Source organism: Nilaparvata lugens, chromosome 1 (assembly GCF_014356525.2).
Source record: "Nilaparvata lugens isolate BPH chromosome 1, ASM1435652v1, whole genome shotgun sequence".
Classification (NCBI taxonomy): domain Eukaryota; kingdom Metazoa; phylum Arthropoda; class Insecta; order Hemiptera; family Delphacidae; genus Nilaparvata; species Nilaparvata lugens.
The window spans coordinates 80279806-80305780 of record NC_052504.1 but is presented as its reverse complement, the minus strand read 5'-3'; the positions used below and the strand labels follow the sequence as shown (position 1 = coordinate 80305780).

The 25975-nt window shown below is 34.3% G+C and overlaps 1 protein-coding gene across 1 annotated transcript; it reads right to left on the bottom strand.

The window, feature by feature from the left end:
* Positions 1–4998: 4998 nt before the first annotated feature.
* Positions 4999–21181, bottom strand: LOC111049359. Its single transcript, XM_022335406.2, has 4 exons — positions 20964–21181; positions 18530–18871; positions 11112–11261; positions 4999–5953 (listed from the first exon to the last, which is right to left on the bottom strand). Exons 2-4 carry the CDS (start codon positions 18755–18757, stop codon positions 5585–5587), a joined length of 747 nt encoding a protein of 248 aa, XP_022191098.2. The 5' UTR covers positions 18758–18871; positions 20964–21181; the 3' UTR covers positions 4999–5584.
* Between the last annotated feature and the right edge of the window lie 4794 nt (positions 21182–25975).

The following is a 25975-nucleotide window of genomic DNA, read 5'->3' as shown; positions in this document are numbered from 1 at the left end:
GCTTGTTGTCGTTGACTTTGGAAGTTTAGGTTAGAAGTTCTATCCTACTCTGAAAATTAAATTTGAATAGTTTAAAATATATATTATCTTATCTGTATTTCATTCATCAAAATAAAATGATAGTATCTTATTGCAGAATACTTATTCAATTCTAGAAGCATAAACTGATTCCGTTTCATAAACCATTTTGTAAACACGTTCACATCAAATCAGAATCAGCTGACTTCAAGGTTATTTTACAGCCCTAGGGCCGTAAAACTTTTACCGGCCTGGTCAGAAAACAATCATTTTCGGCCTCCATATGACGCACGAAAACCAGCTCATTACATCCAAGTGGGGCGAAAAAGAAATTATCAGCTGAAAATTATTCTCGGAAATATTTTGCTTACTGTTGAACAAAACAACAAACTGTAAGTTAGGCCTACTGTACTGTGACCGCGCTGTGTTTTTTGTTTAATCTATTAACCAGCTATCTGTAACCATTTCACTCTGCTTCTGTGTTAAGTGTTTATTTTATAAAAATGGCAGGTAATTTTAGACATTATCCATACTCCGAATTAGCTGACATGCATTTAATGTATGGGATGGGACACTGTAATAGTACTGAAGCAAGACTTTTGTCTTACTGAAAAGAGAACTTTCCTCATCGAGTATGTCCAAGTTCAAGGTTTTTGCGACTATTCATCAACGTCTGTCTGAAACTGGTTCTTTGATATTCAAAGAGCACATTTATGCAGACAGACCCCGCAGTCATCTACTACGACTGTTGAGTTAGAAGAACTAGTTCTTAATGAAATTTATGAGCATCCAGAGAAGAGCACGAGAGAATTGTCAGTGCAGTTTAATGTCAACCAATCTATTATTTGGAGGATACTAAAAGAGCAACAATTACATCCATACCACCTCCAGAAAGTTCATACTCTATTGCCACGAGACTGTAACTTATTCTCCGTGTTGATATTTGCCGATGGTTTTTAGGAAAACTTATTAACTCAAACTTTTCAACAACCATTTTATTTACAGACGAGGCACACTTTACAAGAACAGCTATCGTTAACGTCCACAACCAACTTATTTGGGCAGATAAGAATCCTCATGCCATCAATCCTAATCGTCCACAACATCAGTTTTCAGAAAACATTTGGGCAGGAATCATAGGAGATCATCTACTTCTGTTCGAGCTTCCTCCCAGGCTTAATGGCATAATCTACTTAAACTTTTTGAGAGAGGAGCTACCGAGCTATTTATCCTACATGAAGATGTACCTCTTCAGTTGCGCCAAAACATTTGGTTTATGCATGATGGAGCTCCAGCACACTTCAGTGTTGCTGTTCGTGAAGACCTGAATCACAGCTTTCCAAATCAACGGATAGGCCGAGGTGGGCCAGTACCATGGCCAGCTAGGTCACCAGACTTAAATCCTTTGGATTTTTTATTTTCGGGGACACTTGAAAACCTTAGTATACAATACTCCGATTGATGCCATTGAAGAAATCTGATAAAGGATTTTGATGAAATTATAAAGCAGACTCCTGGAATATTTGAATGGGTCCGACAATCGATGAGAAGACGTCTGATTTTCAGAACAACGGAGGTCACTTTGAACATCATCTTCAGTCTTTTGGTATAAGTTTAATGTCATTTAGATATGTTATTACTTTCATATAAAAATAAAACTTTTCATAAAAAACGGAATATATTATTTGCAATCAGCTACAACCTTTGAGTTATTAGTTCTCTCCTCATAAAACAGCAAATTTTTGTGGTGTAATGTACTACATAAGAATACATTTCATACAACTATTATTTAAATTTAGTTTACACAGCTTACATCATTCTTTTCAGAATTAAATTTTCTACAATTTTTATTTCAGAAAAATATTTGTTTACTGGTCATTAAAGAAAGTTATTGAGCATCAAACGTGGAAGTCTGTGTTTTTCTACTTGGATTTTTTGCATATTTCAAATTTTTTCTCAAAAACTACTAACACTACAGCTTCCAGACTAGTTTTATTAAATTTTTCAGATATTTTTCCATAAGAATCCAGCATAAGTTTTTCAAAAACTAGTCCCCAAACAATTCAGCATCGGTGTATTTCATCAGAGGAACTGAGTTCCGGGCGAAATCTTTCACTCTGTATAGCTCGCTAATGAAGCGTTTATGGATGTATGCTTATAAGAACTTTTTTTCTTATTTTTACCTCTACTATCACGTATTAAATTATTTTACCATAATTAAGTATCACCCTGTATATTAATCAAGTGTAGCCCATTTTACATTCTAATGCAAAATCTGAGAACTAGTGAAATGATCAAGATTATGATAGATAACAAAAAATAATTCGCTCAGTTTCAACTTGAATTGAATATTATAATAAATCATTATTTACAGAATCTATCTTTACATATTTACAGAGTTAATGCAATTTGAATACAAACTTAATGTGCACTGTTATTTCTTCAGTTGAAGTCTTCTGGTTTTCATTAAAAATTCTTCAACCAATTTTTCTAAGTCTACATGTATATTCCTTTCAATTGCCAAAAGTCCTAATGTAGATAACCTATCTTGACCTGTAGTATTTCTGCAGTATGATTTCAGTCTTCTTAAGCAGGAAAAAGATCGGTCACAGGAGGCTGAACTAGTTGGTACAGTCAAAAATAGTCTGAAAAGATAAAACACTGTTGGAAATGCCTCTTAAAGTTTCCAGTGGTGGTGACTGACACTCTACCTTCAAACTAAGTATCTTGATCCACTTTTTCAATTGTATTAAAGCATTGAGTTCAGCAGTAAGTTTTTGGGTATCAAGATCATAGAGTTTGGAGACTTTGATGATATGAACAGGTTTGCACACAATAACGAGGAAAGGCAGTTCAGAATATCCAAATTATTTTCTTCAAATCTGCTCAATAACTCTGAATTTAGAATGTCCACAACAGGGTTCACAATTGTCACTTTATAAAACTGTTCCACTGATTCATATGGAGCTTTGTAGCCACTCCCCAATTTTTGTGGGACCCTATTGAGCCGTGGAACTGCTGGTGGGCTGAAGTTACGGCTTTCAGATACTTGCTGGCAGTGGGTCCACAGTTGTATGAAAAATTCATCAGATCTGAAAGACTTTACAACAGCAATGGTACTGTGAGCTAAATCCTCAACTGTGGCATAGTTTATTTTGCTAGACTGTAATGTCTTAGATAGAATATCACATTGGGTGAGTACTTTCATAAGAAAGAGAAGAGTGAATACAAAATGGAAATCTTTTACCTATCCTCTTGAGGAGAGCATTGGCTTCACCTCCTACAGCAGGATCTACATCGACTGAAGCTATTTCAGTCAGAGTTTTAATTGTTGTGACAAAGTTGTCGATTACAGAGCGCACTGCTTCAATTCTACAGGAACCTACCATCTTGTATCACTTAATGATTTAAGTGTCAAGGTACCCCACACAAAAGTCTGTGAACTCTTACGGATTCTCTGAAACACAGCATGACGTTTGTATGACCGCTCAATAAAATTGTAGAGACTCTGGCATTCAGTCACTTCCAGCATATTTTTGCCATTTAAAATAAAAAACCTAACCTCCTAACCTACCTTTTCACCTTTAATTAATAATTAACTAGCTGACAGTAGTGTAGCCTAATAGCGTATAACAGGATTTCATTCGAAATTGTTCATTTAAACAAAACAATTAAATTGGGGGGGCCACCCCCAATTTACGCCTATGTCTGTACATGATTGTGAATCAAGATGTTTTCAATCTAATCATCTATAATGAAATTGACATTCCATATTTTATTAAGAATAATCTACTTTGGATATTATATAAGTTAGCTCTAATATTACTATTGTGGCAATTGTTTCAACTTACTAGGATGACCCTGAGGAATATTCAAGAAAGCTAAGAAGTATTTTAATATTTCTTGAGATGTGTCACTATTAAAATGTGAGCTTATTTTTTACACAGTCAACATCTATCCACATTATTCTTTACACAGGCACACATTTATCCACAATTAAGAACGTGCTCAATTTTTGCATCGTAATGTAATTGATAATGAATACATGAATTTCAGCATGGAATTTGAATACAGATAATTGGGAATTGGACAATAGCTAATAGTACAACGTGTCCAGTATGTGGACTATACGGTACCGGTACTCTTCTGATCACTTTTGCAATTTGTTAGAAGAGACAAGAATTAAAATAAAATATAGGTCGGAATTAGATTGGGCTACATATTCTTCATGATCCAAGTTACAAATAAGATTAAAGGTAAAAAAACGAATTCCAAAATCAAATCTATCTATATTATATCTATATAAATCTATACTATCTCTATTTAAGTGAAATATAAAAATAATGCAGATAAGGGGAAGGTCATAAATATTTTTAAATGTCACAAAGAAGTACACCTATGTGAGTATTATTTATTACTTCGACAGCGCTTGTTTGTGTACAATTTATTATATACTGAAACCAGTTTGATGTCATTGAAAAACCTAATTTCATGGAGAAAATTCTATTGTAACCTAAGACATATCTACTGGGTGTTGGGATGTTTGTAATTGAGAAATCTAATGAAGAATCTAATATCCTAAAAATCAGAAATATAAATTAAGAAGTATAGTCAATAACTCTCTGTAAACTATTCATCCTTATCATTTTTTTCGAATTGATGTTGTTTTCCATGAGAAAACCCTATTTCATAACTTAGTTTAGACACTGCGTATCTTTGTAAATATTCAAAAAACACTTACTTTTTGTGATGAGATGAAGTCTCATTTCATCACAAAAATTAAGTGTTTAAAAATATTTACAAAGATACAAAGTGCCTAAACAGATTTTTTTCAATTTCAGATGATGCGTGTGGGTGGGTAACCTAAGTGTCTTACATTCTTACGAGAAGAGAAATATGAGAAATATGATGATAAGAATGAATAAAAACATTTCTAAACATAATATATTGAAAGAACGATAAGAAGTAAAAGAGACAATATATTTTTAAGCGTTTAATGTAGTATCAAAGAATCTAAGAAGAAATATACAAAGAATTTAATATCCTAAAAATCAGAAATATAAATTAAGAAAAACACTTTACACTTTACACTTCATAGGCTATTTTTTTACAAATTGATAAAAACAATATAAAAATATTGTAGTAGGTTAACTCTTTATTATTAAAAACTAAAATATTTCAACGACTAGTTTTTATAGTACTAGTTTCGAAACTAGTGCGGTTGTGAAGTGCGGTCTTGCATGTTTTCTATAGTACTAGTTTCGAAACAAGATTTATATTATTGTTTTTATAAATTAAGAAGTATAGTCAATAACAACTCTCTGTGAATTATTCATCACTAGCTGGCTCGGCGAACTTCGTACCGTCAAATAGTTAATGCATCTCATGACAAACTTTAGCTGGATACACACCTGAGGAGGCGCGATGCGGAATTTTGCATCCAGGTGCTTCTTGCTTATTGGTTTGAATGGAAGAACTTACTCACACTAAATCGGGCATGGCGTGGAACGGTGTGATAAGGAAATCTCCATAAGATCAACAATTTTTATCACCAAGCCGCGCCTCCTCAGGTTGAAGAAGTTGAGGCTAGATTAATAAATGACATGTCAGTCAGTCTCTGGCGCTTTCCATAGAAAATAATATCTGATATTAATTTTTGAGCAATGGTTTGCTGGTCATTATTCAGTTGGCTGAGTTGCAAACCAAGCGATTTACCTATCAACACCCACTCAGACTTGCTCAAAGATAGTAAATTTTGCACAGAGTCAAACATGGCTTCCTTTTTTTTGTCCAATGTACTAATTTTTCTTTTTCGTGGAATGGGAGTCCCAGGTGGACTTGCAGTGGAAGAAGGAGCTGCGTGCTGCTGTTGGTCGCTCCATTCCTGCACCTCCACTTCACAACTTCCTTGACAACAGCCGCCGCCAACTGCTTCCTGAAAATAAACAATAATAATTTATTGATATAGTATACTTTATTTTCAGATTCCAAACACTTAGCTACGTTTACACTACAGTATGTCGCTGAAGAGCTATATAAAATTTGAGCTATATATAGCTCTGTCAGCTAGATGTAGCTCTGCTATAAGTAGATTTAACGCTAATTTTATGTAGCAGAGCTATATGTAGCTACATGTCAATTTTTGTTTATAGCAGAGCTAGATGTAGCTGCTCTGTCCTTGAAGGAAGGCTGCCGCAGCTGTTTAGTGCCTGCTGGGTTTACACCAGATATACTGTACTCATTTGTTGTCAGAGTGCTAGTGGGTTATTGCGCATTGCGAGCAATTATTTTTTATTTATATATTATTGTGCAATGATGGAGAGTGAATTTGACTGGATAGAGACAAAATTATCCAATAGCACAGACAAGAGAAAGAAGATTGGATAATTTTGTCTCTATTCTAGTCGAATTCACTCTCCATTATTGCACAATAGTATATAAATAAAAAAGAAATGCTCGTAATGTACAGTAACCTACTAGCACTCTGACAACAAATGAGTACAGTATATCTGGTGTAAACCCAGCAGGCACTAAACAGCTACAAACAGCAGTACACAGCTGCGGCAGCCTTTCTTCAAGGACAGAGCAGCTACATCTAGCTCTGCTATAAAAAAATTGACATGTAGCAGAGAGCATGTGTCAAAGAGGATTTTAGCTATATGTAGCAGAGCTACTGTTTAACGAAAACTTTGGATAGCTCATTTTCTGCTATATAGCTGAGAAAATAGGCTTAAAACTGCTATATAACCGGGCTATATAGCAGATTTCCAGTGTCACTTTTTGAACTTGTAGCAGAGCTATATAGCTGAGCTACATGTAGCTCTGCTACATAGTGTAAACCTAGCTTGAGGATGAATGGAAAACTGTTGCACATCAATTTGAAACCAAGTGGAACTTCAATAATGCTGATGGAGCGATGGACGGAAAGTACATATAGCTATACTGAAACCAACAGCAAGTGGATCACAGTACTTGAATTACAAGAAGTTTTTTAGCATAGTGTTATTTGCTATCGTTGATACAAACTATCAGTTTAAGTACGTGAATTTAGGCGCCAATGGGAGTGTGTGTGATTCTACAGTTCTCCAAAACCCTAGTTTTTACCAGAAACTTATAAATGATGAATTGAAATTACCAGCGTCAACAGCTTTACCAAGTGCATCCCATATGTTTTTCTTGGAGACAGTGGGTTTAGTCTCAGCCCTTACATAATGAAGCCTTATCCATTGAAAAATATTCTTCTTCTTCTGGCTTTACAGCTCGATGTGAGCTTTAGCCTCTTGCACAAGAGCCCTCCACACATCACGGTCACATGCCTTTCGTCTCCATGCTCTTAACCCCATCTTTCGGAGATCATCCTCCACTTCATCGGTTGCGTGGTCTCCCCTGTCGTCTTCTGCCTTCCATCCTGGCCTTATAAATTGCTCTTGGCATTCGATGTTCTGGAGTAGAAAGCACCTAAACTTTGAGGGAGTCACAGGGGGGTGTGGAGGTTATGGAATACCTCCCACGAAAGGGGGGTCCGGTGGTCCTCCCCCGGAAAATTTTGAAAATATACCTTCAATTTGGTGTGATTTCACGCAATTTCCACTTGAAAACAAACATTCCATTCAAGTTTTTTTGGTGATCAGTAGCCCACTTATTATTTCGATTTTCCCTTGAAAATGTCATAGGCCTATGTGTTTTTGATTAAATAAAATTGAATGGAGTAGAATTTTATTAGTCATTAAATTGTTAAAAAATTGTGATTTTGCAGAAGGCCTACTCATTATTAGATAGCAAGCTAGAATTCTTAAATTGTGGCTCCAGTTCCGTCATAATAAGTGAGAATTTGTGTGTATTTATGGCTTCAAAATTTTATAAAATAACTTAATCAATTCAATGTGCAGTGATAATTAAGTATAATATTTTACTTTCGTTTGGTGTTTTAATTCTTCTAAATTTAAAATTTGCATCTCATATTTATTTTTGGACCAAAATTGAGCTTGAACTATTTACAGTAGAAACATAACCTATTTTTATTGACATGTAACATTATCAAAATGTGGGAATGGAATAGTTTTGGGCCAAGCCTGTTGTTCCTACCCAATCATATTATTTTATATGATTTGTGATATTGTATCCACGAATAAATGAATTGATGAATAAAGTACTAGGCTATCTCAACCAACTTTATAGGCTTAGTTTAACTTGATTAACATTTTTTTTTTAAATTTCATGATTTTTGCTTGAGTTTTTTCAAACTTACATTGTTTTGGGGGGGGGATAAAACTATTTTTTCCAAATATTAGGAGGATGTGTCCCCTCTGTTCATGGTAGAAACTACGCCCGTTCATCATAACTGTGAAACTTCCGAGGGTACTCTCTAGAAGAAGCTGCTGCAGCTTTGTTCAAGGATATGCATGAAACTGAATAAACTATAATCAACTAGAACAATATAACCTATATTGGATTTCTTCATAATAATATATGGTGAAAAGTGATCTAACTTTGAAGTGCTAGGTATCTGTAGTTTCTCTATCCCCTGCTATCTAGTAATTAGGCAAAAAAATTCAGGTTCCATTTCGAGGGGGATACATACCCATATCCCCCCCCTGGATACGCCACTGTGAGCAACTCATTTTCAACTACAGACTATCACGAGATAGAAGTGTTGTTGAAAATGCATTTTTTTTTTGGCATATAAGCATCTAGGTTTCGCGTTTTCCAACAAGCCATTGCAATCAACGTGGAAAATGTTGAAATAGTTGTTCATGCTTGTTGTGTCCTACACAACTACTTATCTCAGAAAAATGCAATGTTCATAACCCCTATATCTGTTGACAATGAAGAAGTTATTACTATGCAGTTAAGACAAGCACATTAATCTATCAATTACACGGATCAGGAAGCGTCTCTACAAATTCTATCAACTCCGTAAAATCCTCAACTATGAGACATTAAAAACTGTTTATTTTTCTTTAGTGCAATCAATTTTAAGATACGTCATAATTATCTGGGGAGCTACGAATTTTACACATGTTGAACCTCTCTATAAACTTCAAAAACGAATACTAAAAATAATAGGCTTCAAGGAGAATCAATTCCCCACGAACATTCTTTTCAAGGACAGTAAAGTACTGAGTGTAAGACAACTCTACATCCAGGCTATCATCACGCGAATGAGGAGAAACAACGAACACATAAGACTGGCAGATCATAACCATCAAACAAGGCAGAGAAACACGTATTCAATAGTACCAAGGATGAACACTACATTTGGGCAAAGAAACTACACATATTTGGGACCAAAATTTATAATTCAATACCAAGTTACATTAGGGAAGAATTCAATAGACACAGGTTCAAGAAAAGTTTATTTTCCTGGTTGGTTGATATTGGAGTGGAAAATTGTGAAAATTTAGTTAGACTGTAAATATGAAACTATTTATTCTTCATTCCACTCTTTACTGTTTTCATTTTTCTAAAAATAACCTTTCTTATTGTTATCCTTAATAGAACATTAATATTTATTTACTAATTCCATAATTTTGTTTGTTTGTATTATACATTTTTACTAATTTTATTATAAAAAACTTTAATCCCATATCAGTGAATGAAGTTTGTAAATAGTAATTATTACACGCAATAAGCAACTAATTACTTATACCCCAACACATATAATATATAGTGGGGTGTATATTTATTCATTGAAATTATCATTTATTCATTGTTGAAACACCGCTGATTTATGTAGTTATATTACAATACTATATTATCAATATTCTAATGTTGCATTCAATCTTCATTGTAATTAATAAGTTTTCATAATATGTGAAATTTGCTGCATAATTGGCTGTTGTACTGTAATTTATTGTAGATTCTTGTATGAACCAGAATGTATTGTAACTTACTTGAAAAAAAAAGACAAGGGGATTGGCATGAGGTGCGGTCATTGGCACCAATGCAGCAATCCAGTGTGAAAAATGTTTCTAAACAAGGGAAGGACATTCGAAATGTTTTCTTGACTACTACAACAATGAAGGAGCCCTTAGGGTGCGTACACAAAGAAAGCTGGTTGCCGGCGCCGGAAAACCAGCAGCTTGCTCCTCGAGCTTATAAGCGCGGTAGAAGCTTGAAGCCGTACATAAAGAAAGCTGGTAACAAGCGCGACAAGTCAGTTCACTTTGAGCAGTGTCAAAGATATCTTCGTCTAGTGATGATGTGTTTTTGGCGGAGAGTGTTCATTTAAAATTATTGCAAAGGAGGAAATTCGGTGTTCATGTTATTAATAGACATAGGAAGAAACTTGGTGAATACCATCACTTGTTTCCGCAACTAAAAGGTGACCCACAACGGTTCTACACATACATGAGAATGGAGCTAGCGACTTTCGATTACATATTAAGAAACATTGAAGGACGTTTGATTAAAAAGTGGTCAAACTGGCATAAACAACCAATAGAACCAGAAGAGCGTCTTGTCATATTTTTGAGGTAAGAGTTATCCATATTTATAAGGTGGATAACTTGTTCACTTTTGATTTCTGAAGTCTTCTAGGGATGTCAATCCCGGGATCCCGAATCCCTGGATCCCGGTCCATATACCTAACGATCCCGGGATTTTCAAGCGTCGATCCCGGGATTTTCGGGTTTAGAAAACCTGAAATTGTGAATCGTATTTTTCCAAAGACAATTCAATATAGAATTTATTTACGGTCATGAATATGAGTTTCGCATAACTAAATGTTAATCATCTGTATCAACCATCTTTAAAACTACTGCACAGTACACAGTACTGGAGACTAACTGTACGCACAGTACAGAGACCACTCGCAGACTGAGCCAGTTGCTGGAAACCGGCTACAAGAATGTTCTCTTCATACTTGTTTGCCGGTTGACGCCGGCAGCTCGCGCTTGTTGCGCTTGTTGAGCCGGCACCGGCGTTTACTGTGTACGGGCACACTTGAAACCATGTTAAGTTCTTCTCAAGCCGGGACGCGCTTACAGCGGCTGGTTTTCCGGCGCCGGCAACCAGCTTTCTTTGTGTACGCACCCTTACATTTCAAGAGGATATGTTGAGAGCGCAATAACGTGATTTTGCTAATTGCTTACCACAACATCCATTTGCGAGTCTTCTTCTAGAGTATCTACTCCTTCTCTGGTCATCTCCTTCTCTTCCAAAAATAAAAGGAGATCATAGAACCATAGCTTTGGAGTATATACTTGGCAGCTACTAGCTCCAGTTGTTTCACTGGCTTTTACCTGCAATGAATGTTCAAATTTATTATTGTCTTACATGTAGGGAAAATATATCTTCCGCTTTGTAATAATTATATCCTTATTAAAATACTAATCATGTGCAAAATAATTTATTTGGGATCCCCATCAGGTATTGTAAATAATATATATGTTTTTTAAATAATTATTTGCTCTATTAAAATTAATTAAACCAACTTGAGATTTTGTCAGCCAGTCGAAGTTGAAGGGGAATAAAAAGAAATTCAAATTATCCAAAATTAAAATATTTTTGGTTGAAAATTACAATATTCCAAATTCATTCATCTATTGAGATTGCAACACATTACATTTAATTACATGTAAGTTTTGTTAAATTTTTGAAGATAATATATGATATATAGATTCTTTTATATTATGCTTTTTGTACGTATTCAGGCCTTATGGAGTGTAAGACTTTTATTATAAGACTGCTGGACTCAAAGCGAAATTGTAATCCAATTTGTAATAATTATCTTCATTTTCAAGTTGACCACCAATACTGGATGATGTCAACTTTAATTTCTAATATTCAAGTAATTCTTTGTATTATTGTTTTCAAAGGAATAAAGTTCATTATTTCATTTCATTACATTAGAAAAGGGAGGAGAATCAGTGTAAAGGATTTTTTTATACAAACCGTACTGCAAGTCATTACCTATACACAATGAATGAGATGATGGAAATAATAACTATATTGGTAGAAAATAACGAGTACAAGATTTACAAAGTAAATATGTAAAATTGGCTTTAGTTTATACATTTCAACTACATATTATTGATGTAAATGTATGGATCAATAAGCATGTGAATTGCGTTTCTATAACATGTCAAATACCATTCTAGAACAAGTGAAGTCAATAGGCTTATTGATTCAATAGTGCTATTGAATTGATAAATATTTATTGAACGACTGAGAAACCGGGCATAAGTATATGATACATAATACATTGGCTCAAAGATAAATTTAACGTATTATATACATTCATTTGCTGACTGGTGTCACGGTGAGATTTGTCAAACAGCTTTGATAAGCAACTTTCTTTTTTTTTTTTAAAGATTACATCCTAAAGACTCCAGTCATGGAGTATAAGACAAGTCATGTTATTACATAATAATTCTAACACCAAGTAGTTCAACCTAGTTTAGGTTTGAAAGGAATTCTTGTACACTATAAAAAGCTCTATCAACTAAATATTTTTTCATTTGTTTTTTGAAAATCTTCAAATCATCATTACTTTTCAAGATTTGAGGTAGCTTGTTATAAAATTTCCTACCAATATAATCTGGTTTTTGTTCAAATAACCTACTATTGTGACCCATTATATGATAATCTGCTCTGTTTCGCGTATTATACTCATGAACATCTGAATTCTGGATCACACCACTCGTTTTCACATGCATTACAACTTCATATACATACAAAGATGGCACAGTTAATAGACCAAGCTTTTTAAATAAAGGCCTACAAGAGTCTAACCTATTCACTTTCTCTATACATCTGAGTGCCTTCTTTTGAATCTTAAACACTCTGTCCATATTTTGTTGAGATGAATTACCCCATACTAAAATAGCATACCTAATATGAGATAGTATAAGTCCATGGTAAGCAGTTAACAGTAGTTTTTTATCATTCAGCCTAGCAAGCTGCCGCAGGACAAATACCCCAGATGATATCTTATTACATATCCTCTCAATGTAAGGATGCCATGTTAATTTCCTGTCCAATAAAATTCCCAAGAATGCTACTTTCTCTTCTTGGTCTAATTCATTTTCCTCTACAAACACATTTATTTCTCTATCCTCTACTGAATTATATTTACTTTTGAATTGTAGGAATTGACATTTCTTACTATTTATTGTTAATTGCCTTTGCTTCAAGAATTGGACAATTGACTGTACTCCAGTAAAAGCATTTATTTCTAGACTATCTAATAAATAATTGTTAAAGATAAGCGATGTGTCATCAGCAAACAACAGAGCTCTGTGATCTTTTAACTCTTTTGGTAATTGGTTCACATACAACAGAAACAGTAAGGGACCCAGAATTGAGCCTTGAGGTACTCCAGCCTGGACCTCCAGTTTTTGAGATTTAATTTTTACTATTTCATTCCCATCCACCTTGGTAAGCTCAACACACTGGTTTCTACCTATGAGATATGATTCAAACCATTTTAGTTCTATACCATTCACACCTACAGTTTTTAGTATTTCCAATAATATTCTATGGTTCACACAATCAAAAGCTTTGGATAAATCAAGAAATATTGCGGCTGCCTTCTCACCTGAATCTATTATATCTATTAGTCTTTCAACAAGGGATACTATTGCAGTCTTAGTAGATTTCCCTTTCTGGAACCCATGCTGTTCATCACATATGAAATTAATTTCTTCCAGGTGCATCAATAACCTATTTAAAACTACTCTATCAAAAATTTTACTTATTACATTTAGAATACTAATGGGTCTATAATTTTCAACTCTTTCAGAATCACCGCTCTTGAAAATTGGCAAAATTTTTCCTTGTTTCAGATCATCAGGGAAAATACCCTGCTCTAGTGAAGTATTAAGGAGATGCAATAAAGGGTCCAGTAATTCATTTTCACATTCTTTTAAAATTTTGCTTGAGACCCCATCCAATCCTACTGTTTTTTTGTTATTCAAATTTTTTATTATTCTTGACAACTCATCTCTTGATAATGGATTAAATTTAAATACCTTTTCAATTGGCTCAGCATTTAATGTAGTTGTATTATAAGTATTAGTGTTCAGTGACTTTTGGAGATTATATGCAACCTGTTGATAATATTATTGAAAAAGTTACAAATGTCTATACTATCATCCATATAATTTCCATGTTCATCGATTATCCTAGGGACATTAGTAACTGTATCTTTTTGAGCTGCTCTCCTATTTCTATTAATTACCTCCCAAACAGCAGAGTTAAAATTGGTACTAGTTGTTAATATTTCAGCTGTTTTCTTACACTTAGCTTTCCTCACTTCTTTTGCATAGTTTTTCTTTAGACATTTGTATTTGACTTCACTCGGAACATCCCTCACTAATTTAAATTCCTCATAAGCTTCCCTAACAATATTTCTTTGAGTAAGAATATCTTCAGTTATCCATTCATCTACTTTGTTTAATTTACTTTTTACTTTGACTTTTTTTTATCGGACAGCATACACTAATGTGAAATCTTAGAGTATCAATGAATTGCTTATATTTGTAATTTAGGTTACAACTGTTATAAACACTACTCCAATTTTCTTGAAGCAGTTCCTGCTTCAAACAATTTATATTTCCTAGCTCATATTGCTGAATTTCTTTCACAAAAGTTTTTTTTCTGCTTGGATTCTGGCCCTGCAACTTAACATCTAAAATTTGATAGTTATGATCTGATAGATCTGAGCTACCTAACCTGACATTACAACCTTCTATATTTGTGAGGATATTATCAATAATTGTCTGTGGAGTTCGAGTTACTCTTGTATATTTGTGGACCTTAATTTCCTAATTATTCATATTAATAATATCTCTAATATCCTCTGTCATTTTATCCTGCCTGGCAAAATCGGTATTGAAATCTCCTACTACTATAACATTTGTGAAACGAGCGGTTGTAATTTCCAAAAGTGTATGGAGCAGCTCACAAAATTTTTGCCAGTCTCCATTTGGTGACCTATAGATACCTAACACTGCTACCTCAAATCGATCATCAATTTTTAACCTTAGTCCCGTCACCTCTAAATCCATCTCAACAGAAAATCTCTTAACAAAATCCAGTTCATAAGTTTGGGTATGTTTAGCATTGCTAGTGAATATACATACACCACCACTTCTATGAGCTATTCTACAAAATTCTGATCTCAGTGAATAGCCTGGAATCCTAACTTGATTTATTTCCTTTATTTTTAAGCCATGCTCTGTGAAAATAACAATGTCAGGATCCTCCTGTTTAAGAAATACTTCTAATCTGTCAATTTTGTTGCGAAGATACTGAATATTTTGATGATAAATACTAAAAACCTTACCATCTTGTGCTACTCTATCTCTAGCATCTGTAGCTATTTCCCTTTCCCTGTTTTGAGCCAATTTACTAAAAAATCGTTATTTTTTTTTTTTTTTACTGTTTTTAAACCAGAGGATTGCAAATGGCTTTCAATCAGCTCTGCCAATCTATTACAAAAGATTACTTTGCCAGATCGATTTAGATGCAACCCATGATTAGTGAAGTTATGTCTTTTCAGCCTTTCATTTAGAAAACAAATCCCCAGTTGTTTAGAATTCTTATTTTTTAGGCTGTTGATTGTATTATGTATTGATTTGTTTGTCGAATTGATTGCTTCATTTAATTCTGGCCTATCAAACCTATTAGGAATAGTACTTATTATTAAGTTTGTTTTTTTGCTGAGTGGCACAATTTCCTTGATTTTTTCTGTTACTTGAGGAAGATGATTCAAGTTAGGTTCATTTATATTATTTGAGCCACCCAGTACAATTAGATAGTCATTTTCATCAAAGTCTTTAGTTTGTTCCCTAGCTGACTCTACAACTGCATCAATTGATGCACTTGGCTTGAAAAAACATTGGACATCAAATTTATTTTTTAATCTTTTATCAAGGAGATCACTGCAATCACGTCCATGACTGGACGTCAGTAGCAGAACTCTCCCTTTCCTATCTTTATTTCCCTCAGCTATATTTTTGGTTGCTGTCTTCAAAACCTCACTGTACGTTTTATTTCGACCATTTTCAGAGCATTTCCCATCATTTAGGTTAGATTCTATTTTTTTTGCATTTGGACGGAGGTTCTATCATACATTTAGTATTATCAAATTTAGATTTTAGTTTCTTTATTTCCTCCGACATTAGACTACATTGATTTTTTAGATTTAGTATTTCTTTTTTATGGTCTTCATCTTGTAATTTTATAATCAGTTCCAAAGATTTAATTTCTTCTACCATCCCTAACCTTTCTTCCTCAGACGTTTTTAGAGTTACTTCTAATTGGTTTCTTAAATTAGTGTGGCTACTTTGTAGTTGAGCAACTTTTTCGGCTAAAGTAGTTTGAAGAACTGGGGTTTTTGGTTTTGGCCTTTTTTGAATTTTGGTTTTGGGAACGCGTAAGTACTCCCGCTATGTGTACATTTCTACTACTAACCTTTTGCTGTTCTACTTGAGCTCATCTTCCTATCTAAGAAATTATATTACTTGCAATAATAATAATTGATTTATAAATTATAGGATTTTAATTTGGTTATAATTTTAGTCAAGTAAACTATCTATGTTTATTTTTAAATCTCGAAAACCTAACTTCAAAATAACCTCTAAACGGTGTTTGGCTTATTAAAATAGAATTAAGAATTAAAATCTAAAACAAAATGATAAAACGTGATCAAGAAACAATTAATAATGAAATTAACACAAAATTTGTACTTATCCGTGACTATTTATAACACAAAATCTTCCAAAACCCAGGAGCGAAATTATGTAGGACTTTCATTCACAACCATAATATGTAGTCATGTTCTGTAGTCATGTAGTCATGTATGTAGTCTTATTCTATAATAATAAGCTAAAAATTACAACTACCCACCTTTATTGGCTGTTGAAATAACAACAAAATCTATTATATATTCATTTATTAAGATTCAGATTCACAAACAGTTGTAAATGGTTTTCAATTAACCTGAAACGGCATAATGTCGAATGTTTGTTTACAATAAGGGTTAGTTTCTCAATGCAAACTAAGCCGACTACCTTATCAGTCAGCTGATAACCGGCGTGTCTGCTTCTGATTGTTGACTGCTTGCTTCGATTTTCAATTTTATTATATTGTTTATTGTACACTCTGATCTGCTGAAAAATCTGCTCATTGTTCCCCTATATTTGTTTTGCTTGTTTTCTCGTTTTTATTTGTAAAATTATTTATTCATTCTATATGGCACACCTGAGCACATTTCTTTAGTATAGCCATCCTATTGGTAGATTGTTTTTTTCTGACCAGTGATTGGTCATTAACTGGTCATGTGACCTTTTCTTCCCCAAACCTAGCTTCTGAATTTCTGAGAAGAAGGAAGAAAAGAGAGATTAACTGAGAGTCGTTTGTAACTCCTATTTGTTATTTTAAATGTTTCATTGTTAAATTTATGTAAGAGTGCTAAATTAAATTAATGTAGAGTTCCCGTAACGTTAGAATTTAATTTGATTACCAAGTCTTAGTTAAAAAGGAGTTATTAATTATTAAAATCGCGAGCCAATATTGTTTGTATTAGCTATACAATTATAGCTAATACAAACAATATTCTTATATGATTTAGTAAATTTAAATAAATGCAACTTGTCATCACATGTTGTTCCTTAGTGACCCTGTGTTCGACCTTGCTTATAGCTTATTATTGAAGCCTAATATGATGCCATGCAGTCTGACGAAAGATGCCAGCCAAGCAATGAACAAATCTTCATGAGTGAGTGCGCGTACATTATGGGCCCATACAAATGTCAGTGATTTATAATATTATTATTATTTCAAAATCTCTTCGACTCAATTTTCCTTAGACAAACTGGTATATTGTTTGTAAAAATTCTGACGTTACACTGTCCAAACTTGAGTCGGGCAACCCTTGGATGAAAACACTACATGCTCATCCTTAATAAATTTATAAACTTGAAGGAACTCTTTAAAATTCAAATTATATTGTTTATGGGCTTAACCCTTCATTATCAAATTCATTTATTAACTATTGAACAAACAATATTCTCATATGATTTAGTAAATTTAAATAAATGCAACTTGTCATCACATTTGTTCCTTAGTGACCCTGTGTTCGACCTTGCTTATAGCTTATTTATTTTCTAATATATTCATTTCAGAGGTCAATAGTAACCCATCATCGAGTTACTTGATCTTGAGGAAATACAGTAATCCTTTGATCAATTGTCAGGAAAATAATCTAGTATACTCTAGACATTTTTCCCTATTTCGTGTGACAAGGGTACTTCCCAAAACAGGAGTTAACCCTCTGATAAGTGCCGGCACCGACAGGAGACTTGTATTAAACACCACACTGGGTATGGTCATAATAAGATGTATGTACTCATCTCATAACTACAATAACAATAAGATATATGAAGGACGGGTACCCAGCTGTTATTAAATAAAATCAATAAGTTAATAAATTATTGTAGAATTTTTACAATTATTGTAAAAATTCTACAATAATTTATTTAAGTTTATGTTATGATAAGCTTACCTTTCTCAACTCCCGTCTAAAGCTGCACTTCAGATTTTCTATCTTCTTTTTCATTGCGTCAATGGTAGCGTCAGGCTGAATCTTTTTAAATATGTTTAAAAGCACACCCAAAGCTACCCTCCGCGAATCCCTATTAGCATAGGCCTCACATTTGCTGTCCCACAAACATCTGTGAACTTTCAGCTCTTCAATTAGCTCCCCTATCACTTCTTTTTCTAGGTCAGTCATAGTGACATCTTTGAACTCGAACCACTGAATGTTGGATGGTTACTGTCGAGGTGTCTAGTCGAGACCGTCTGCTGTATAAGATTGAGATTGAGGATGAACCAGGGGTTGGTAACACTGTGAAGAACACAATGGTACATGAAAAGCATAACGATGGCTTAGAAGTGAAACCTCGTAAGCCAGCAAAAATGTTTCTTCTATTTTTACTCTTATTTCGCTTCACTTTATCAATGGCTCAAAAGTAAAACCTCGTAAGCCAGCAAAAATATTTTTGCTGGTTTATGAGGTTTCACTTCTAAACCATCGATAACTGGTTTGAAAAAGAGACAGCAAAAAAGGTTCGGTCACTCTTTAATTCAATAGCATGACTTCAACTTCGTTGAAGCATGAAGTATTATGAATATTACTATTTGAATTAGCTAGAACATTTATATGAAATATTAATGATAAAAATTAATGAAAAAAATGATAACTTGTAATGGCATAATATTGATTACTTCTATACTTGTAGTGAAACATGAAATCTGCTAACTATTATATTATTATACCCTACAATGCATGATTTTTTTAAATCTTAAAAAATATTTTTTCCAATTTGCAAATACCTTCAAAAAATTGGAAAAATTAAATACACATTTTTTCTAGTAATATTTTGACATTTTTCGCAAAATGAAAATTTTGTTCCAAATGGTCACATCATGCATCCTGCAGTAAAGTCAATATAGAAAAAATAAATATAGATATTGGTTCCAATCAGGCACATCATGCATTTGAATTGAGCAATAAATAAAATATCAATAATAGACTTATGATACTGATTATAATGTACATCGTATTTTAATAATGGAGTTGAATAGAATCAACACAATGCAATACAAGAAATGCTAACAATTCTACTGTGGAATGTAGCCTACTAAATTATTGTAATGATAATACCTAAGGTATAACATATGGTACAGCACAAATTATGTTTTCAAAAAAAAAATACAATTACAAAAAAATGAAATTTATGACCATCCTTTACTTACAAAAAAAATATTTCTACACAAATTATTTATTAGCCCACTTCATTTACTTCGATTACTTACTGATAAACTAGTTTTATAATGAATGGAAATTCTATTCTAAAAGAAAATATGATTGTAAAAATTAAATAAAGCCCTGAAAGAGCAAAACATTGGATAAAAACCTGTTATTTTAACAATTACACACCTCCAAGAGCGAATATCTCGATATTTGTTGGGAATATCACAAAATTCCACTGAACAAAAAGTGTAGAGAATTTTTTAAGCTTTATTTTTGAATGGTTAGTTATGTCTGTTGAACGCAATTTTCTCAAGAAATGAGTGTGGATGCAAAACGCTGAGAAATGCAACTTTTAAACCAACCTAATCCCCTTACCACATGAGTTAGGAATGGGGACTTTTGATATGTTCTCCTCGTAACTAGTCCCAGCAAAGCTGCAAAGTCAAAAATTTGTTTAAAATATTCCCTCCAAATTCCGTTGTCAATTGGTCTATTGTTGCAAAATTGGAGATTTCACACTCAACACTAAAGCTGCTGCAAAAGGTTAATTGTGCTGCTGCATAGGGTAATTTTAAAAGTGTGATATCATACATCAAATTCAAGAGAATTTAATGCTCTATAAGCTCATAATAAACATGGATTTTTCCATCGATTTTTAAAAGTTATAAGAGCAGAATTAAGAAAAAATTGGTGGCAAACATGTTTTTTTTAATGTCACACCTTCAAGAGCGGATATCTCGAAAACTAGAGGAGATATAAAAAAAGTTGTAGAATGAATATTGTAGGAAATTATGTAAGCTTTAATTTGTTATACGACAGTCAAGTCCCTAAGTTACATAGTTTTTTAGTTTTATGCGATAAACCAAAAAATGGTACTTTTAAACCACCCCACCTCCTTATCACAGGGGGTAGGGACACTACCTCCGTAAACATTACGGAGGTAGTGGTAGGGGTGGGGACTTTTGATATGTTTACCTCCTTACCCTCAACAGAACTGTGGGGTCAAAAATTGTCTTCCCAAGTTTTCTCTCTATAACCTTTCCTTGAATGAACTACTGGGGCTCTAAAATAGCTGAGATACAGAGTTCGCTCACACGGTAAAATTTAGCCCAGTACAGTACTTAATGACCCAAGTCACCTAAGTTAGTAACTAGAAAAATGTATTTAAAGTATTGAATCTTACCTTGTAGGTACAGAATAAATAATATTAGAGACAAACATATTTTTTTAAACCCATTTGCAGTTGGAAAAAATATCAAAATAATATAATTGAAACTACACTATTCCTCAAAAAACAACAAACAAGACAAACCGTAACATAACCTTTCTTTATTTATTAGGTTGATCCATTCACTGTGATCCAATACACGATGTAAACGTAAAGACAAGTAGGATCGTGGAGTTGGCAAAACAATGTTTGGCTGTCTCCGCGCATTCTGTCTTGAGCATCTTTTCGGCCATCTTGGTTTGACCAAAACATTGCACTTGCACTGCAGTCATAGCATTGAAATCTGTGCTAATGTGTTCATTTAATTGATTTTTAATTAGAAAATAAAAGTTTTGTTAGAAATGGTAACCTTTTGTGCATTCGGACGTACAAGCGGAGGTTCAAAGAAGACTCCAAGAGTGAATTTTCATAAATTTACTAATTTGTTCACTCTTGTTAAGGTTAACCTGTAGATAGATGATAGATAGGCCTGGATGAATGCATTTTATTTACACTTAGATCAATAGATAAATAATTTTACTGTTCAGTTCAAGCATGTCAAGTGCCTGTCTTTAAGAAGGGTGATAGGCATGATCCTACTAACTATAGGCCTATCTCCATCCTGCCTATTATATCGAAGATTTTTGAAATTCTTATTGCTGAGCAACTCCTTGCTTATTGTGACCAGTGAGGCCTGTTTGCGACCACCCAGTTTGGTTTCAGGAAAAATAGATCCACCACTGATGCAGTAGATTTCCTGCTTTCCAAGATATTTGATTGCTTTGAGGCACGTGGACTTGCTGGGCTCACCTTGTGTGATCTCAGCAAGGCCTTTGATACAATGGATCATGCTATTCTCGTGGACAAGCTTAGGCATTATGGTGTGGGACCGTCTCCTCTCAAACTGATTCAGGCCTACCTGGGGGGTCGCAGACAGGCGGTGCTGGCTAATGGAGTTCTCTCTGAGATCAGGGATTGTGTTGACTGTGGAGTGCCTCAGGGCTCTGTCCTGGGGCCTCTGTTGTTTCTTATTTCAGTTAACGATATAGCTCAGGTGGATGGCAGGTGTGTTGTCTGTTATGCGGATGACACCACCTTCTTCAATGCTGGTCGTGAGATGGGAGGACTGAGGGCAGCTATGGTGGAGACTGGAGCATTTGCATCGGACTGGTTCTCTGCCAATCGCTTCCTCCTCAATGAAGACAAAACTCAGTCTATTGTGTTCAGTCTCAGAAATGGGAATGAATACAATTTTGCGCCTGTCAAACTGTTAGGGTTTACCCTTGACAGGAAGCTCTCATGGGGCAAGCACATTGAGACAGTTTGCACCAGGTTGAGCAGAGTGGTTTTCCTGCTGAGGGGTCTCAAACACAGTGTGCCACCTCATTATCTTAAAATGTGCTATTTTGGCTTTTTTCAGAGCGTGATTTTATATGGCCTCCCCCTCTGGGGTGGAGCCACAGATGTCGCCCAAGTCCTTCGTCTCCAGAAGAGGGCCCTGAGGATTATTTGTGGGGCTGGTAGATTAGCCCACTGTCGCCCACTCTTTATCAAAGAGAGGATCCTCACCGTCTTCTCCCTCTATGTTCTCCATACCCTTTGCAGAACACATGCGAACGTGGGGTTGCTCGTGACCCGACAGAGCTTCCACCCATATGAGACTAGGGGTAGACTCAGGCTGGATTTACCCTACCAGAGGCTGAGCAGAACTCGGACTGGTCTGGCTCATATGTCTATCAGCCTCTATAATAGGCTGCCTCTGTTGGCCAGGGATCTGCCTGCAGTGCGGTTTCGGGGGGCTCTGAGGAGCCTGCTGACGGATCACCCTCTGTACTCACTCCGTGAGTTCTGTATGTTGGAGAGCAGTGTGGTGAGTGCCTATTTTCGTATTTGATTTCTGCCTCTGGGCAGTTGTTTTTTTACATTTTTGACGTGTCCCAGTGGGCTTCACTTTAGTGATCCCTTTTATGGACTTATTTAAATAAATATGCTAAATACGCATACAATACAAATAAAATACAATAAATAAAAGTTCCATCCAAGTAATTCAAAAGTAACACAATAAAAAATTCTTAGGCATGGCTGAAGCCGTGAGCTAGAGTTCATATAGGTACATTCCCATTAACTAATATTAAGATCAGTATCACAGGATTGATACTATTATCATTCATAGTCATATTTCTACTAAATTTCCATTTTCTGTTTATCAATCATTTCACCAATAATCTATTCATAGAATCATGTTATTCAGTGTACATGAATTCATTCTGATATTGTAGACAGCTTCAAACAGTACGGTATCTAGTTATGGCATATAATATTACATAAAACGAATAATAAACATATGGGATGAATAAACAGTAATTGACTGAGAAGTGACTTTGAAGTGAATTGACTTTGTTTCAAGTGGAGCCTTTGGCATTTGTCTGTCTGTCTTTGCAATAAAGTATGCCTATACCAAGGCCAAGCTATAGAAGTATAATTCAAATGTATCAACATTATATCTCGGCCAAGCCTTGTTTGATTATGATGATTTATTAATTTGTAATGAATTTTGAATAGCCTCTCATCTTTTATAGGGGAGCTGATTCACTCATTTATTCTGTAAAACCTTTTGACGTGACAATGTCTTATAAATTGGTTTGCTGGGTGACACTTCAAGAAACTGTGTTACATTCCCACGTTATGCGCTCACAATGAGAGCGAGTGAGAGCGTTTGTTTCGGTTCACGGTCATCTGGAAAGAGCACGAATAGGAGCAGTGGCGAGCAACGCAGCAGCAACCCGAAGGCATTCACCTGGAGAGAGATTGAAACGGAGCAATCTCCTGCGACAGCGCCACTACTTAGTGAATAGGCTATGTGAATAAGTATAAGTGAATAGGTATAAGTGTAAGTATAATAGGTATAAGTGAATAGGTTATGTTGTAGTAATCACAATGTTGTGGTATTTTTCAATCACAAAAGTAGTATAAATCGTTTCTCAGCCAATAATAATTTGTTCAGCTTGAAAAAATGAGCGCAACTTGCTATGTAAAAAATTAAATCGAGCACAGTTGGCCCGCCTAAGAGTGAGAGAGACAGAGTGATTTTGTTGAGGATGTGTGAAGGTAAAAATAAAATTTTGTTAATATGAAATTCAGTGCGAGATTCTTTGTATAAATTAATGTTTTAAATATAATTCTTTGTATAAATAAATGTTTTAAATTGTTACTATTATTTCATCCTTCTTCCCACTATAGGAATGAATATTCACATTAAAATTATTTTACCACTCAAAGTCGTTGTCACATAAAACTTTCGCCCGTATACCAACTTTACAGGCAACTATGCAATTTTTATTTATAGTAAAGCTTTTTTAAATCAAATTTGACAACTTCGGATGGGAATGACATCTTCAATGAATCAATTCATAGTTGCCAAAAACTTTTCATTGTGAATCTGCAATAATTGTGGTGTTTTTTTTATTTTACATTACAATGTTTCAAATGTATACTGTACCATGCAGAATCGAAGCATGTTTAATTATTTTTAAGTATGTGAGGTAAGTCAATATTACAGTACAAACTACACAAATGTTCCTGATTGAATAATGCATATGCCCAGTTGCATAGAAGTATGTTGAATCTTAAACATGATAGGGATTGGCCGTAGTCGATTGGACTAGATGCTGGCTTTATGATTCAGAGGCCCAGGTTCAAATCCATTGAGGACATAAACACGGATTTGTAATCTCATCGACAAAACAAAATCACCTATATGGGTGATTTACTCCAGTCCAGTGTCAGCCAGTGCATGTTTTGAACATTATCAGATTTTATTTGATCGACTTGGTAAATCCTAGCATTAATAACACTCAAAGATTTTCGTCAGAGTTGGAAACATATTATTTTATGTTTGGGTGAGTCTCCTTTTTTCTTTTATCCTACATCATAATTCAAACATAAATCCTATTAGCATTACAAACCATTCAACTAGTTTGAAAAAAGCATATGGCTTCTTTCAACATTACTGTATTAGTTCATCAATGCTTATGGTCTATTTTGAATCCTTTAGAACTATCGTAACGTGAAGTAAAAATATCCTGAGAATATTATTTCTTAGTGAGCACCTAGGGCCTATAAGGAAGCTATATTCCAATCACTGCAATCCATAGCGTAGCCCACAGTAGTTTTCCACAAATCGTTATCAGTGAGAAGTCAGTGGTATTCCAGTTTTATAAGTATATAAATAATAAATAACATTGGTATTATCAATTTTGTCCGAATACTCATTTTCAACTAGAGTCATTGATAATAACTCATTCATTCGTAAATAATGATGAGAAAATGCATAAATTGGAATGACATAATTTGAATTATGGTCAATCCAAGATGGCTAGCGCGGGAAAAAAGTGGCGTCAGAGTGTACCAATGGAATAGCCTATTACAATAGATGAAGGATAAGTAAGATAACTATAAGTACGATGAATAAGATAACTATATTATTCTTGTCTCTGCTATTATTTCGTCTCCACGATCCTCCTTGTTACTTTCCTTGCCCTACTACCATAGGTAAGGAAAGTATTGCTTTCCAAAAAAAATTAAGGTACCCCAATTTCAAGTTTTCTATACGTTTCAAGGTCCCCTGAGTCCAAAAACATGATTTTTGGGTATTGGTCTGTGTGTGTGTGTGTGTGTGTGTGTGTGTGTGTGTGTGTGTGTGTATGTGTGTGTGTGTGTATGTCTGTGAACACGATAACTCCATTCCTAATTAACCGATCGACTTGAAATTTTAAACTTAAGGTCCCTATACCATGAGGACCCGACAATAAGAAATTCAATCGAGCACAGTTAGCCCACCTAAGAGCGAGAGAGACAGAGTGATTTTGTTGAGGATGTGTGAAGGTAAAAATTAAATTTTGTTAATATGAAATTCAGTGCGAGATTCTTTTATAAATTAATGTTTTAAATATAATTCTTTGTATAAATAAATGTTTTAAATTGTTTCT

Bases quoted from the DNA above. Each gene is read 5' to 3' on its own strand.
- LOC111049359 (XM_022335406.2), bottom strand. From the start codon at position 18,757: ATGACTGACCTAGAAAAAGAAGTGATAGGGGAGCTAATTGAAGAGCTG. The intron at 11,262-18,529 runs GTAAGCTTATCA...CATTCATTGCAG, and splicing joins TTAGACGGGAGTTGAGAAAG to GTAAAAGCCAGTGAAACAAC. The intron at 5,954-11,111 runs GTAAGCAATTAG...GTTTATTTTCAG, and splicing joins ACTCGCAAATGGATGTTGTG to GAAGCAGTTGGCGGCGGCTG.